At 47.1% G+C, this 17,382-nt stretch overlaps 1 protein-coding gene across 1 annotated transcript in view; it reads left to right on the forward strand.

Moving 5' to 3' along the window:
* Nucleotides 1–17,118, forward strand: part of LOC149452160 (T-box transcription factor TBX1-like) — a 53,960-nt gene extending 36,842 nt beyond the window's left edge. The window contains exons 7-9 of the mRNA XM_089689691.1: nt 13,161–13,228; nt 16,160–16,216; nt 17,049–17,118. Of these exons, the coding sequence (XP_089545817.1) occupies nt 13,161–13,228; nt 16,160–16,216; nt 17,049–17,118 (195 nt within the window). The remainder of the gene's footprint in view (nt 1–13,160; nt 13,229–16,159; nt 16,217–17,048) is intronic.
* Nucleotides 17,119–17,382: the final 264 nt, after the last annotated feature.

The raw sequence follows: 17,382 nt of genomic DNA on the forward strand, positions 1-17,382 counted from the left end.
AGAATAGAGCGCAGGCCCTATAACAAATTAGGACACAACTCCTGCAAAATAGGAAAAAAAAGTAAAAAAATAAAGAGAAAAGGTTGGGTTGGCCACTAGGTATGTCACACACTGGCATCAGTTGGAGTCACTGCTGAGCAAACATTGGCATATTTTAATGCTGGATGGAAGGTTGGAGAAAATTCTAGGAAATAAACCTTGGATGATAGTTAGAAAAGCTCCTACAATTGGTGACCCCCTGCTGCGCAGTGAGTACAGAAGGAGAGTAGAACTGAATCAGGAAATAAACCTTGGATGATAGAAAAGCTCCTACAATTGGTGACCGCCTGCTGCGCAGTGAGTACAGAAGGAGACTAGAACTGAATCATACTAAATTCAACCATCCTTAAAAGGCATGTTTGCTTACAGACATTGTTCTGTTTGCAGATATGTAGATAACATAAAAGAATTCCAGGATTCATCAGGAAGAGTGACATATATTATGTTCCTTCCTAAATTGTTCCCCTTCTTGGGTGATATATGGAATTGTATGTCCATGTCAAAAAGCTTACATAGGGAAAACAAGGAGAGAATTCAGATGTAGGATAGGAGAACACCTTGCCAGTATAACAGACAAGGATGATCAGTCCCCAATAACAGTCCATTTTGAAAAAAATCATAATTCATCCCTAAAAGGTATAAAGTGTGCTGCCATTTACCAATTATCACTATCAGAAAGAAGTGGAGACAAGGATAACGTCATTTTGCAAAAAGAAGCAAGGTGGATTTTGTTTTACTTAATACAATGTGCCTCCAAGGATTATTATTATTATTATTATTATACAGTATTTATAAAGCGCCAATAGTTCGCTCAGCACTGTACATTACAAAGGGGGACAGAACATGTGACAGAACAGTACCAATACAATGCAAAACATGAGGGGATCGAGGGCCCTGCTTTTTCGAGCTTACAATCTAGGAGGGAGGGGGTGGTGGCACAGGAGGAGATAGCTGTGGGGGATGGAGTGGTAGGAAGAGTGGAGGAGTTCGGCAAGTTAGCAGGGGGTGGGGTAGGCTTCCCTGAAGAGATGGGTTTTCAGGGTGCGCCTAAAGGAGAGGAGAGTAGGTGATAATCTGATGGGTTGGGGCAGGGAGTTCCAGAGGATGGGTGACACCCTGGAGAAGTCCTGGAGGCGGGCATGGGAGGAGGAGACCAGGGAACTAGAGAGAAGGAGGTCTTGTGAGTAGCGGAGTGTGCGTGCTGGGCGGTACTTGGATATTAGGTCAGTGATGTAGTTCGGGGCAGTATGGTGGACAGCTTTGTACGTCAGCGTTAGGATTTTGAATTTGATCCGTTGCGCAATCGGAAGCCAGTGGAGGGATTGGCAGAGGGGGGTGGCGGAGACAGAGCGGTTGGAAAGGTGAATGAGTCTGGCAGCCGTATTCAGGATTGACTGAAGCGGGGATAGCCAGCGGCGAGGCAGGCCAGTGAGGAGGGAGTTGCAGTAGTCGAGTCGTGATATGATGAGGGAGTGGATGAGCTGTTTAGTGGTTTCTGGGGTTAGGAACGTGCGGATTTTGGCGATGTTGCAGAGGTGGAGTCTGCACGAGTTTGTTAAAGTTTGAACTTGGGGCTGGAGGGATAGGTTGGAGTCCAGAATGACACCCAGTACTCTGGCCTGCAGGGCGGGTTTGATGGTAGTGATGGATGTGACGGAGAAATCAATGGGGGGTGGTGTCCGGGCTGGGGGGAAGACAAGAAACTCGGTTTTGGAGAGGTTCAATTTAAGGAAGTGGTGGGGGGTTGAGAGATAGATTTGTGTGTCGTCGGCATATAAGTGGTAGTTGGAGCCGTGAGAGTGTATGAGTTGGCCAAGGGAGGAGGTATAGATGGAGAAGAGAAGGGGCCCGAGGACAGAGCCTTGAGGGACCCCAACAGAGAGGGGGAGTGAGGGGGAGGTGGTAGCATTATAGGTAACACTGAAGGAGCGTTGTGACAGGTAGGATGAGAGCCAGGAGAGAGCAGAATCTCTGAGGCCGAGGGAGTGTAGTTTTTTGAGGAGGAGGGGGTGGTCGACTGTGTCGAAGGCCGCAGAGAGGTCAAGGAGTAGGAGCACTGAATAGTGGCCATTAGCTTTAGCGGTTAGCAGGTCGTTGGAGAGTTTGAGTAAGGCAGTTTCGGTGGAGTGTAGGGGACGGAAGCCGGACTGTAGGGGATCGAGGAGGTTGTTGTCGTTGAGATGAGAGCATAGGCGGGTGTAGACTAGGCGCTCAAGGAGTTTAGATGTAAATGGGAGCAGGGAGATGGGTCTGAGGTTGTTTGGGTCATTGGGGTCCAGGGAGGGCGGTGATGTATGGGGGTGATGTGTGCATGTTTCAGAGGGGAGGGGAAAGTGCCTGAGGAGAGGGAGAGATTGAAGATGTGGGTGAGGGAGTGTAGGATGGAGGAGGAGGAAGGTCGTAGGAGTTGTGAGGGGATAGGGTCGAGGGGGCAGGTGGTGAGGTGGGCATCAGAGAGGATCTTGGAGACTTCCTCGATGGTAGTAAGGTCAAAGGTGCGGAGTGTGGGGGGAGCTTCAGTATGAGGAATGTAGGGTGGGGTGGAAGAGGAGGTCAGAGCAGTGGTGGGGCCGTGGGAGAGGGGTGATGAGGGGGTAGCTGAGTGAGGGTGAAGGGGGTTGGAGAGAGTTTGAGCAGCGACGAAGTCCCTGCGGGTTATGTCGAGGGGGAGGGGGGATAAGGGGGTAGCTGTGTGAGAGGGGACGGGTTGAGAGGGTGTGTGAGTTGCGGCAATGTCCTTGCGAATTGTGTCAATCTTGTTTTTGAAGTGATTGGTAATCTCAAGGGCAGTGAGTAAGGTGCTGGGTGGAGGTGGGGGTGGAGAGAGTAGAGAGTTGAAGGCAGAGAAGAGTCGGCGAGGATTGGAGGAGAGGGCCTTGATGAGGGTCAAGAAGTAGGCCTGTTTGGCAGCATGGAGGGAGGAGGTGTAGGTGCGGAAGGCAGATTTATAGCGGGTGAAGGCTTGTTGGGATTTGGTTTTGCGCCATAGTCGCTCCAGGGCACGACTTTGTCGTTTGAGGGTTTTGGTGTGATCAGTCTGCCAGGGCTGGAGCGGTCGGGGTCTGATGTTGCGTGTGGTTAAAGGCGCTAGTGAGTCAAGGGCTGTTGAGAGCGCATTGTTGTAGGCGGTCAAAGCCAAGTCGGGGCAGGACAGGGGGAGGATGCGGTCGTGGAGTTGATCAGCTGCAGAGTGGAGGGAGGCAGGGTTAAGGTTGTGGAGGTTACGGCTGGTAGTAGTGTGACATTTGGAGGGGTAGGCATTGGAGGACGAGGAGATAGAGAAGGTGATCAGGTTGTGGTCAGAGAGAGGGAAGGGGGTGTTAGTGAGGTTGTGGGGAGCGCAGCGGTTGGAGAAGACAAGGTCCAGGATATTTCCGTCGGAGTGGGTGGTGGATTGTATGCACTGTGCAAGTGCAAAGGAGGAGGTTAGGTGGAGGAGACGGGCTGTGTCTGGGTTGTCGAGGTTGACAGGGATGTTGAAATCCCCAAGGATGATGGTGGGTAGCTCAGAGGAGAGGAAGAAGGGTAGCCAGGAGGAGAAGTCATCCAGGAAGCGGGGTATGGATCCAGGAGGCCGGTGTATCACAGCAATCTTCAGGGGGGTTGGGGAGAATAGTCGGACGCAGCGGGCCTCGAAGGAGGAGAAGGATAGGGAGGATTAAATAATGAACTATCATTACAGCCGTTCTTATGAGGATGGAGATTCCAACACATACTTTAATGGATTGACCACCTGCTAGGCACAAACAGGGGTGATTGTTAGATACTCCCCAGTTTAAGGGGTATAGTTTAAAGAGATTAGGCAAGATTCATCTTTATCCCAGCATTGGATTGCCTAATAGACTGGCCATCCTCTGTAATATTGAACCTGCATTAAGCCTATATTAAAAAATACCCGGGGAAGTGGTTTTAAGAGGTGGAATAGAGCCTCATCAGTGGGGATATATACCGTTAGCCACAGACCAAACCCTAACTATGCCCTGAAGAAGCCCCTGTCAGTGGGATGGGCGAAACATGTAGGCAGAAGGAGTTGTGTTCTTCCTCTTCAGGAGTCAACCCAGTGGAGATGCTGGAGTGCACTCCTTCCTCCATTACCCATCTGGAGATAAGTGTGTCTTCGTAGCAGCAGGATAAACACACTGTACTCTATCAGCCCATGAACACTGCTACTATTGGCCACATAAAGGAAGAGGAGCCCCAGTGCATTGAAGAGTAAGTGGTGAGATCTTTCAATTGCAAACACATTGCTATGATGCAGCTCTCACTGTTATCTACCTTCACCGCTTAGCTTGCATACAGCAGGTCAATCAGCTACCATACTAGGGAGGATATACCTATTGGTAGGCTGGACCTGGCAGTGTTTAGTGGGTGTATATTTTGGAGAGACTTTTGGACTCTTTTCCTGAGATCATAGTCTAGGCTACAGTGCTTACCCATATTGTTTATATATTGACACTCCGCCACTATCAGCTGTGGGTTTGCATCTGCCTTCATATCCCATGATACCAGAGAGCTATACAGGCAGCACTTAGCTTAAAGATCACAGGTGTCAAGTTCAGTAAGATGTATTGATTGTGCATACGCCCCATGAGATTCCACACTTCCAGTTATTATTAGGTAATTTGAATGTTATTGATACAAGGACTTATGGTGCATTCTCCAGTCTGGGTGTATTGCATCTTACTCCACGAGAGAAGAACAAGGGGTATACAGGGAGGTGTGGGTGGTCATGATTTTCAGGACCTTGGAGTGGAGTGTGGGTCGGCATTTATGGACAGGTGGGGGGGGGGTGTACTTAGGGGATGGACAGGGTTGTGAGCATACATTGGGATGTTTGTTACATATTTGGTACTGGCAGGAATACCACTCTCTGGATATAGCATTTTGCGGGGAGGTTTTCATACATGAGATGCCTATACTTACCTATTCCCTGTGGGTGCTTTGGTCCAGTCACATGATCGTCTCCAGTGCCGGCTTCAGGGTAGAGAAAGGACAGCTGACAACTAATGCCCCATAAGTAAGCCTATGGATGATATCACTGCATAGGCTTTGCAGCTGTTGTTGGAGATCTCTCCTCTTCACAGAAGCTGCTGCTGGGGAGATCATTTGACCAGACTGGAGTGACCAGGGAATAGGTAGGTATAGACATCTTTCCTCTACAGGCTAGTGAGTATAGGATTTAGAATTAGGGTGGGAGCAGGTTTATGATTGGGTAGGATTAGACCAGGCTTCCACTTTAACCCTCTTACTGCTCCGGCAGGTGGGCTCTATGTTTCCATCAGTGGGTGCAGGACAAGCATGGTGGCTGGGTAGAGGGGAGTGAGACCAATGTTCCTTCACTGGTCTCCCCTGCCTGTTACTGACCCAGAAGTAAAACGTGTCATACTGGATGGAGAAGAAACAAATGCAGTGTGATCTATAGTGCGATAGTTTAAATGGAGGACAGATAAGACATCTGGGGTATTTTAGACCCTGGATGTATGATTAAAGAGGAGCTGTCACCAAAAAAAAATCATCACAAAGAGGACGTTTTGCTCCCTATGAGATGAAAAAAAGTAAAAAAAATAATGTTACAACCAAGCACTCCAAATCCCTCTTCCCAAAAAATGTAAGCCCCTCTACATACACACACATATGAACGTAAATTCAGGGGTGCCTATGCACAAAAATGTTGATTGTATGTTACAAATCACCACGCATGCCAGAGTGAGATCAGTAATTCTAAGTTACCTCTAAACCAGGGGTGTCAAACTCCATTTCATCGTGGGCTGTATCAGCATTATGGTTGCCCTCAAAGGGCCGGTTGTATCTGTAAGACTAGATGTCCAAAGCACCCCACCTCTCATTACATCAGATATCAAGAATCCCACACCCTCCCTAACATCACTGAGCACCCCCTTTGGGGGCAGAGCTGGAAAGCAGAAAGTGCAGGGTCTGGAGGAGGACCAGAAGAGGAGTGGAGTCAGTTACCAGAGTCTGTTGAATGCTGAGACCAGGGGAGGCAAAGATGAGGATTGCTGCAGCTCCACTGAGAGGTGTAGAATTTGGCAGAGGAGTTCTATTTTATATAGGATTATAACTTTTTTTTTTTTTTTAAATGGTTGAACTGAATGGACTTTTGTCTTTTTTCCGGCCAGACTAACTATGTAACCACGATCCAAAGAGATCTTCAGGATAAGGTAGATGAAATAGGAAACAGCTCACAGCAGAGCAATTTGCGCATCATAGGCATGCCCGAGTCGTATTCTCCCTCCATGCTGATCACCATATGTGCTACGGCCATTCCGGAGCACCTAGGCCTGCGACACCCCTGTGCGCTTGAAAGAGCCCACCATATTGTCCCGCCATCCAAATCTCGCACTAAATCTAGGCCGGTGATTGTAAACTATCTGAACTATGCTGACAAGCAGGCCATCCTTCAGAAATTTTGGTGCACACATGCATTATCTGTGGATGGACACCAACTGCTCTTGTTCCTGGACTACTCGATGGATGATATGCGACAACGTAAGGCCTTCTCTGCGATCTGCTCCACTCTCTATCACAGGCAGGTTAAATTCACCCTGGCTTATCTGGCTGTTCTTCATATCCAGCCGCTGGATGGAGAAAGGATTTCCCTCATCTCGCCATTTGAAGCAGAGCAATACCTCAACAATGTCCCTGAAGCAGCCATGGAGCAAAGTCCTTCTGCACCGTCTTCCTCCACCCCCCCCCCCCCTCAAGGGGAAGTTCTGTGCCCTTCCAGAATTAATCAACTGCTCAAAAGCCACCGCATAAATGGGTGCGCTTTGGTTGGGCCGAAGACTGCTACTTTACCCGCTGACCTGTCTTATTGGATGACATGTAATTGTTTTCCTTGTTTTTCTGTGCTTTCTCAGGGACTGATGTAATTTGTCTTATAATGACTAATGTTTGTTTTTTGTCTGTCTTGTTTCATACATTCCCTGTGGCGATCCGCCCTGCACATGTCCCCTTGGATGGGCGAAGAGAGTCCTCAGGTGTTCTGCCCCCCCTTTTGCCATTCCCCCTTCCCCTCCTCATGGCAGGAATTTGCAGAAACGAACGGAGCACAAAAAAGCATGTATTGCACTACAAAAGCTAAGGCTCCCAAAGAGTGAGGGGGGTTGCAGGCCTGCTGAATATTAGATTTTACAACTTGTCCTGCCTTCTTCGTCAGAGTCTTGATTGGATTACTGGGAAATCATGTTACTTGAACTACTCCCTAGAAGAGCCCTTGGTGTCTCTGCTATACCTTCCAGCCATTTTGCATTCTAACCTTAAGGCCCTACCTGGATCTCTTCGATCGAACCTCCTGATCAGAGACACAGTATTGGCCTAGAGGGAAATGTGGAAACTACTTGGCCTACCACTACGGATATCCTCCCCCCTGATTATTCTTGGAAACCCTATGTTCCCTCCAGCGAGTGAGCATGCAGCATTTACCCACTGACTCATAGCGGACTTACTAAGTCATATCCATCTTTGATGCCAAACATTCTTTTCAACCCTTTTCAGTATTAGCTGCAAAATACTCCTTATCGGGATCTCATATCTTTTAGTACTATCAGCTGGTGACCTTCCTCCGGACGTGCTATTCCCCAACACAACATCCCTTCCAGTGCTCCTTTATAGAAATTATACTACATCAGGATCACTATTCCATCTCAGCAATCTACTCTCATCTAATCTCACCAGTCTGAAAAATACCATCTTACTCCTTTTAAGCCATGGACTCCCATTGTCAGGAATGGACTCGCCAATGGTGGTGGGACTCGCCTGCCTTGTGGGCTGCAGTATTAAGGCTGGCCAGCGGGTGCTCTCAGCAGCCAAAATCTCACTCCTGCAATCAGGCCATCACCTGACGCTGATTGCAGGAGGTGTATTTAAGCAGGACCAGGCCTGTGATCAGTGTCTTGGTGTATGTTTCCCATGAGCCCCTGTATCCTGCCTGATCCTGCTTTGATCCTGATTCTGAACGAACTCCGCCTGTCCTGACTGCGGCTATTCCTGATCACTCTTCCGCTCGCTCCTGGTACCCTGTTTGCCCGTTTGCTACCGACCCGGCCTGCCCGACTACGTTTGATTTGTATATATGGTTATCTGTTGGAGGTTGGGTTGTTTACACTGTGTTATGTTTACCTTGCACTGCGTTTGTGTTGTTTAGTCTTTAATAAATTGTCTTGTTTACTCTATACCTGAAGCCTGCGTTTCCCTGTGTCAGTCCACACACCTCTGGTCATACCCGGAGCCCTGACACCCATACTGTCTACTGATGAAACTCCGGATAAAATACCGTCGGGATACAGGAAAATCTCTTTATTTGTCCTCTGCAAAATGTGGCGGGAAACTCAATTCAAAATCATTCACAGAGCTTACTATCCTTTTCAGTGAATCCAGCTGTCACTCCTCGTCCTACATGTCCTTGGTGCGACCACACTTGACCTACTCTGTTTTATCGCCTTTGGGAATGTACCCGAGTTTCCAACTTCTGGGGCCGAATTCTTCGTTACATTAATCTGTATAACATCTCTCTCACCAAAGATCCTATGCTCTGTCTCTTCAATTATCAAGATCCCACGATGTCGGAAAGTCCTAATACTCTTCCTCAGTGGATCCATATTTGTTAGTAGCTCGCAGAGCCCTCATGCAAGCTTGGATACAGCCAAACCCCCCACAGCTCAAGATGGTGATACAGGCATTAACCGCCCTATTTAATCTGGAGAAGCTGGACACCATTACTCAGAATTTTAAGTCTACACATCGCTTTATCTCTAGATGGCGGCACTTCATGGAACATTCCTATTACTTCTGCGAAACTAACCACTCATATAGAACCTTTTCAATATTTGGTTTGGTATCTCAAATCTCAACTCGTCAATACGTTGGGTAAACTTCGATTCTCCAACCCTTCTTGTAGCCCCACCCCAAAGCTACCTATTCCCCAGTCACACAATGGAGCCCATGCTCCTTCTTATGATTCTTAGCTCATACAGCACTCTTTCTTAATTGTCTTTTTGATAGAGATGTTCTTATTAAGGCCATCATAACCAAGCTTCCATTCCTAGGGAATTGCTTAACCTTTGGAATTCGGCTTATGTTATGTTAACATGGCCGCGACTGTCCCGCCCATAGGAATATCTATGCTAATTGTTCAGTCTACATAAGGATACATTGACAGCCAACCACGCAGTCCTGACAAAGTCACATGATAGCGTGACGCAACGCGTCAACGGTACAGCGTGGTGATGTACCGACACCATTTTCGAAGTTTCTTGTTTCATCTCATTACACCCTATTATATGGGATTTATCTACGGAAATGTGAGTGCATTTTTACTTTTTAACGAATACAATAAAAACGGTTTTACACTATGCAAGGTGTTCTCTCTATTATATGGGCCAATTGAGCTGTTTGCAAGTACCCATCCACCTGCCTATCCACTGACCCAGAGGAGTTCTTATAGAAGATACGGCATATCAGAGGTTTCTTTTCAGCCCAGATATCAGAACGTCAGGAGTACCTATACAGGGAGGATCCAGGAGTGATCCACAAGGCTCTGTGGCCCCTAGGGGTCGCCGAGGGGAGGTGAGAGGCCATTTTAGCCACTTGGGAGCAACAACCGGTTTGCTGAGCATTTGCATGAGCAAGAAAATTGGAGCATCGCCACTGTGTTCACACTCATTGGACTTTTATCACCATTATTGTATACATTGCTTGTATGACTTATTAAGTGCACTGAGTATGTCCTTATCCCTCCACAGGGATTCACATTGTTACCTCTGTTTGAGTCCCAGTTGTGGGTACCGAGGGTCACTTGATTTGTATCCCTCTAAGGCAGTGGTTCTCAACCTTTCTAATGCCGCGACCCCTTAATACAGTTCCTCATGTTGTGGTGACCCCCAACCATAAAATTATTTTCGTTGCTACTTCATAACTGTAATTTTGCAGTGGGAGGAGTAGTGCCACGTCATTGGTGTCAGTGGGAGGAATAGTGTCCCATCACTGATGTCAATGGGAGGAATAGTGCCCCATCATTGGTATCAGTGGTAGGAATAGTGCCCTATCATTGGTGTCAGTGGGAGGAATAGCGCCCCATCATTGGTGTCAGTGGGAGGAATAGTGCCCCATCATAGGTGTAAGTGGGGGGGAATAGTGCCCCATCATTGGTGTCAGTGGGAGGAATAGTGCCCCATCATTGGTGTCAGTGGGAGGAATAGTGCCCCAACATTGGTGTCAGTGGGAGGAATAGTGCCCCATCATAGGTGTCAGTGGGAGGAATAGTGCCCCATCATTGGTGTCAGTGGGAGGAATAGTGCCCCATCATAGGTGTCAGTGGGGGGAATAGTGCCCCATCATTGGTGTCAGTGGGGGGAATAGTGCCCCATCATTGGTGTCAGTGGGGGGAATAGTGCCCCATCATTGGTGTCAGTGGGGGGAATAGTGCCCCATCATTGGTGTCAGTGGGGGGAATAGTGCCCCATCATTGGTGTCAGTGGGAGGAATAGTGCCCCATCACTGGTGTCAGTGGGAGGAAAAGTGTCCCATCACTGGTATCAGTGGAAGGAATAGTGCCCCATCATTGGTATCAGTGGGAGGAATAGTGCCCCATCATTGGTATCAGGGGGAGCAATAGTGCCCCAACATTGGTGTCAGTGGGAGGAATAGTGCCCCATCGTTGGTGTCAGTGGGAAGTATAGTGCCCCATCGTTGGTGTCAGTGGGAGGAATAGTGTCCCATCGTTGGTGTCAGTGGGAGGAATAGTGCCCCATCGTTGGTGTCAGTGGGAGGAATAGTGCCCCATCGTTGGTGTCAGTGGGAGGAATAGTGCCCCATCGTTGGTGTCAGTGGGAAGAATAGTGCCCCATCGTTGGTGTCAGTGGGGGGAGGAATAGTGCCCCATCGTTGGTGTCAGTGGGAGGAATAGTGCCACATCATAGGTGTCAGTGGGGGGAATAGTGCCCCATCATTGGTGTCAGTGGGGGGAATAGTGCCCCATCATTGGTGTCAGTGGGGGGAATAGTGCCCCATCATTGGTGTCAGTGGGAGGAATAGTGCCCCATCACTGGTGTCAGTGGGAGGAAAAGTGTCCCATCACTGGTATCAGTGGGAGGAAAAGTGTCCCAACACTGGTATCAGTGGGAGGAAAAGTGTCCCAACACTGGTATCAGTGGGAGGAAAAGTGTCCCAACACTGGTGTCAGTGGGAAGAATAGTGCCCCATCATTGGTATCAGTGGGAGGAATAGTGCCCCCATCATTGGTATCAGTGGGAGGAATAGTGCCCCCATCATTGGTGTCAGTGGGAGGAATAGTGCCCCCATCATTGGTGTCAGTGGGAGGAATAGTGCCCCCATCATTGGTGTCAGTGGGAGGAATAGTGCCCCAACATTGGTATCAGGGGGAGCAATAGTGCCCCAACATTGGTATCAGGGGGAGCAATAGTGCCCCAACATTGGTGTCAGTGGGAGGAATAGTGCCCCATCGTTGGTGTCAGTGGGAAGTATAGTGCCCCATCGTTGGTGTCAGTGGGAGGAATAGTGCCCCATCGTTGGTGTCAGTGGGAGGAATAGTGCCCCATCGTTGGTGTCAGTGGGAGGAATAGTGCCCCATCGTTGGTGTCAGTGGGAGGAATAGTGCCCCATCGTTGGTGTCAGTGGGAGGAATAGTGCCCCATCGTTGGTATCAGGGGGAGCAATAGTGCCCCAACGTTGGTGTCAGTGGGAGGAATAGTGCCCCATCATTGGTGTCAGTGGGGGGAGGAAAAGTGCCCCATCGTTGGTGTCAGTGGGGGGAGGAATAGTGCCCCATCGTTGGTGTCAGTGGGGGGAGGAATAGTGCCCCATCGTTGGTGTCAGTGGGGGGAGGAATAGTGCCCCATCTTTGGTGTCAGTGGGGGGAGGAATAGTGCCCATCGTTGGTGTCAGTGGGGGGAGGAATAGTGCCCCATCGTTGGTGTCAGTGGGGGGGAATCGTGGCCCATCGTTGGTGTAATTTGGGGGAGGAATCGTGCCTCATCGTTGGTGTCAGTGGGAGGAATAGTGCCCCATCATTGGTATTAGTGACACCAATGATTGGGCACTATTGCTCCCACTGACACCAATGATACTTACCTTGCTGACCCAAGCTCCAGCCTGGGCTCGCTCGCTCCCGCCCTCTCCCATGGTACAGACACTTACCGGTCAGATGTCTTCCTTCTCCGGCCGCTCTCCTCCTCTTCACTCGCTCCATCTTCGCGGTTCCGCTCGGCTCCTCCTTTCCAAGCTCCACCTCCTCGCCGGTGATTGGCCGCCTGTGTGCATCTCCTGAGCTACAGTTCCGGCGGCCAATCACCGACGAGGATTGATCCCGGGGGTGTGTCCAGATGACAGGGACGGCATGTCATCCCGCCCACACCTGGAGTCGGATAGAGGAGCGGTGTCTCGGTTCCTAAGGCCATCGGAAATATGTGTTTTCCGATGGTCTTAGGCGACCCCTGGGAAAGTGTCGTTCGACCCCCAAAGGGGTCGCGACCCCCAGGTTGAGAACCGCTGCTCTAAGGGATTGGTTTCATCACTCTGATAGGTCACTCAATCAGGTCGGTTAGACCGTGTATAGTTCTTTGAGCACTTATTTTCACTTATTTGTGTTTTGGTATCACAATTATGATATATGTTGTCTAGCGCTACACCATTTTGCTTTTATTGTATTTTTTGACCTACAGGTTTAGGATAAGGTGTTTAGATGCTTTCACATTGCATTAGATTAATTTGGGACATCTGAGCGCGGGGGGGATCATTGCATATTTTTTACTCAGGCTTATGTTATATTGCTTTGTTGTGTCATTGATGTCTATATTTGGACACTGCTTTTTGTTTCCATTACAAAAGTTGTACTGACTGATGTGCTCACTACGCTTATGAAAAGTGGTTTGCAGATTTGTATGTCAAGATTTTTGTACCAAGTGTACAAAATTCAATAAAAATTGTTGTTTTTTTTTTTTTAAATGATAGTGTTTCAGGGGTTTATGCAATCTTCAGGCTTAAGACACCTGTCCCATAAACCATAGTTTTTGTAGGTAACTTAGGTTGTGGTATACAGGAAATTGCTAAAGATGTCTTTTCTTGTTTTCTTTTTATTGTCACAGATCACACAGCTAAAAATTGCAAGCAACCCATTTGCTAAAGGTTTCCGGGATGTGGAAGGAGATGAATGGTAAGAACCACCTTGCCACAAAATATTCTGGGAGTGCAGATATTTGGCTAGATGTATAAAATATGCAACTCATATGCCTGGTGCTCCAGGGTGTATCAGGGGAGGGTTGGGCTATCAAAAATAAAATTAAAACAGCCCTCCTATTCCAGACCTGTTCAGGCACAGGTTTTAAATGAACGTACAATTGTTTTCAGTCATTCAATATTATAAGCCTACAGCTTGATGATAAACTGATGTTTTTATGTATACAGTTGCAAGAAAAAGTATGTGAACCCCTTGGGATTACGTGGAGTTGTGCATGAATTGGGCATAAAATGTGCTCTGAACGTCATCTAAGTCACAACAATAGAAGAACACAGTCTGCTGAACATAATACTACACAAACATAAGATGTTGCCATGGTTTAATTGCACATAACATGTAAACATTCACAGTGCAGGGAGGAAAAAGTATGTGAAGCCCTAGCTTAATGACTTCTCCCAGAGCTAATTGGAGCCAGGAGTGAGCCAACCTTGACTCCAATCAGTGTGATGATATTGGATGTGTTGCTGACAGCTGTCCTGCCCTTAAAAAACACACACCTGTTTTGGGTTTATTGGTTTCAAGAAGCACTGTCTGATGTGAACCATGCCTCGCAGAAAAGAGCTCTCAGAAGACCTACGATCAAGAATAGTTGACTTGCATGAAGCTGGAAAGGGTTACAAAAGTATCTCCAAAAGCCTTGATGTTCATGTGTCCACGGTAAGACAGACTGTCTACAAATGGAGAAAGTTTAGCACTGTTGCTACTCTCCCTAGGCGCGGTCGTCCTGTACAAATGACTGCAAGAGCACAGCGCAGAATGCTGCATGAGGTAAAGAAGAATCCCAGAGTGTCAGCTAAAGACCTACAGAAATCTCTGGCACATGCTAACATTTTTGTTGACACATCTACAATAAGGAAAACATTAAACAAGAATGGAGTACATGAGAGGACACCACGGAGGAAGCCATTGCTGTCCAAAAAGAATATTGCAGCATGTTTGAAGTTTGCAAAAGAGCACCTGGATGTTCCACAGCACTACTGGCAAAATATACTGTGGACAGATGAAACGAAGATTGAGTTGTTTGAGAAGAACACACAACACTATGTGTGGAGAAAAAAAGGCACAGCACACCAACATCAAAACCTCATCCCCACTGTAAAACATGGCGGAGGGAGCATCATGGTTTGGGGCTGCTTTGCTGCCTCAGGGCCTGGACGGATTGTTGTCATTGAGGGAAAATGAATTCCAGAGTTTATCAAGACATTCTGCAGGAAAACGTACGACCATCTGTCCGCCAACTGAAGCTCCGCAGAGGATGGGTGATGCAACAGGACAATGACCCAAAGCATACAAGTAATTCAACAAAACAATGGCTGCAACAGCACAGAATACGCCTTCTGGAGTGGCCCAGTCAGAGTCCTGACCTCAACCCGATTGAAATGCTGTGGCATGACCTTAAGAGAGCGATTCACACCAGACATCCCAAGAATATTGCTACACTGAAACAGTTTTGTGAAAAAGAGTGGTCCAAAATTACTCCAGATCGTTGTGCAGGTCTGATCTGCAACTACAGGAAACGTTTGGTTGAGGTTATTGCTGCCAAAGGAGGGTCAACCAGTTATTAAGTCCAAAGGTTCACATACTTTTTCCTCCCTGCACTGTGAATGTTTACATGTTATGTGCAGTTAAACCATGGCAACATCTAATGTTTGTGTAGTATTATGTTCAGCAGACTGTGTTCTTCTATTGTTGTGACTTAGATGACGTTCAGAGCACATTTTATGCCCAATTCATGCAAAACTCCACGTAATCCCAAGGGGTTCACATACTTTTTCTTGCAACTGTATATATATATATATATATATATATATATATATATATATATATATATATATATATATAGTATTATTTTTCTCCAGCTACGGTTAATATATCTTGTGCTGCAGCATACTGGATGTACGAACTGCTACTCAACACAGAGCCCAGCAGTCTAGGTTTCCAGCAGTCTGACACGCCCCCTGAACATTGCTCCAATCAATGGCACTGCTAAGGGAATTGGAATGCTGTTGACTGGAACATTTTGCTGTGGCTCATTCAGCTGTGTGTATTCCTGATTGCAGATTAAATTACAGACTATTCACCACATAATGGTAGAATGGTTAGGGTAATGCAGGCCATAGATGGGTCGAAAATCGGCCGATTTTTTGGCCGAAAAAAAAAATCAGCCGATTTTCGCACCGTTAATGGGTTAATTGGTTGGCTGTTTTTCTGGATTTTGGCACCTTTTTTTTATCGGTAAAGTTGGAAAAAAATTGGCCGATTTTCGCTGCAATGATGGGCAAATTGGACGATCTTTTTACCGATAAAAAATCTGCGCATGAGCCGTGACCTGCAAGAAAAAGAAGTAGAAGAAGAAGAAGAAGAAGAATTCCAGTCCGCTATTATATTTGACATGAAAAAGTATTGCAGTTGCAACAATGTATCTATTTGTAACCGAATAAAAAAAATTAAAATCTGAAATGGATACAAATAGATACAATGTTGCAACAGCAATACTTTTTCATGTCAAAAATATCATCTGCAGGGACAGAAGTAATTAAATGCCGGCCGTAGATGGGACGAAAATCGGCCAATTTTTTTTCTTTGTGTGGTAACGTCGGCCTATTGAACTACCGATTTTACGTTGTTTTTTTTTTAAAAGTCCGGTTTTCGACTCGTCTATGGCCTTAATAAAGATGGATAACTATACTTGGCTATAAGCAGCAAATGTGAAATACTCAAGAACAATCCCTAATATTTATGTAACTTTTACAATTTTAAAATTACTTCAAAAATGTTTTTTTAACTTAACATAGTCAATTTAATATATATACAAAAAACACTATTGTTGCATTTTGCCTTTCCCAGGTTGCTATCCCATATTCCTACACCAGTAAAAATGCAGGCAAGGGACTCTCCCAAGAGGTAAATATATCACATGAAAATGAAGCACTTGTTGGTAAATTACACTGTGCTTTGGCTGATTTGCATCTGTTCTCAATTTGCATGCACCAAGATAAAGTGTATTTAAAGTTAAATTTTTTTTTGTGGCCTGACCACCAACATTCCCCAGAGCCCACTTACTGGCCATCCCACCAAGTCCCATCCCATGTACTCCTTCAATCCCATCTTCTCCATTTTTTGTCCTTTTTCCTCCATCCCATGTCCTCTTCTTCCTCCAATCCCATGTGCTCTTCCTCCTCCAGTCCCATGTCCTCTTTCTCCTCCAACCCCATCTCCTCCATCCCATGTCCTCTTCCTCCTCCACCCCATGTTCTCTTCCATTCCATGACCTCTTCCTCCTCCAGTCCCTCCTCTTCCATCCCATGTCCTCTTCCTCCTCCCCATGTCCTCTTCCTCCTCCTCCCCATGTTCTCTTCCTCCTCCTCCCCATGTCCTCTTCCTCCTCCTCCCCATGTCCTCTTCCTCCTCCTCCCCATGTCCTCTTCCTCCTCTACCCCATGTCCTCTTCATCCTCTACCCCATGTTCTCTTCCATTCCATGACCTCTTTCTCCTCCAGTCCCATGTCCTCTTTCTTCTCCAGTCCCATGTCCTCTTTCTTCTCCAGTCCCAAGTCCTCCATTCCATCTCCTCTTCCTCCAATCCCATCCCCTCCATCCCAAAGAACCGGCTTTTACAGCCCCTGCAGGGGTAGCACTACATACATATACACTTTTCTTTGCTTTTCTTGTCTCTATTCCCTAACAATTTTGTTTGGTACGCCCATGTCTAATTTCCATGTTTCCCCTTTTACAGGTGGCACAATGCAGAATCCCACCACTCCTTTTGTTCAGAAGCACATCACATGCAGCCAACTGCACAGTGAGCCCCTTTGATGTGCTCGCCATGGTTGTGCCTCTTCAAATGTAATCACCAAGAAATGGAAAAGCTACTAATCTGCAATTATTTTAAGGAAATGCCACTTATGCTGTACATGTGTGATCCGAACACCAACTGATTATTTTATTTCTTACCCAGAGTGGAGGTTTGGTGTCCCCTGGGCCTAAGGCTGTCTTTTAAAATGTGTGTCTTCGTTTTGGCCAGAGTGAGGAAGGGACTGTACCCTGGTCAGGTTTGTACTGCTATCTGG

The sequence above is a fragment of the Staurois parvus genome, unplaced genomic scaffold, assembly GCF_062004578.1.
Source record: "Staurois parvus isolate SC_StPar_1 unplaced genomic scaffold, SC_StPar_1.0 ptg000493l, whole genome shotgun sequence".
NCBI classification, from domain to species: domain Eukaryota; kingdom Metazoa; phylum Chordata; class Amphibia; order Anura; family Ranidae; genus Staurois; species Staurois parvus.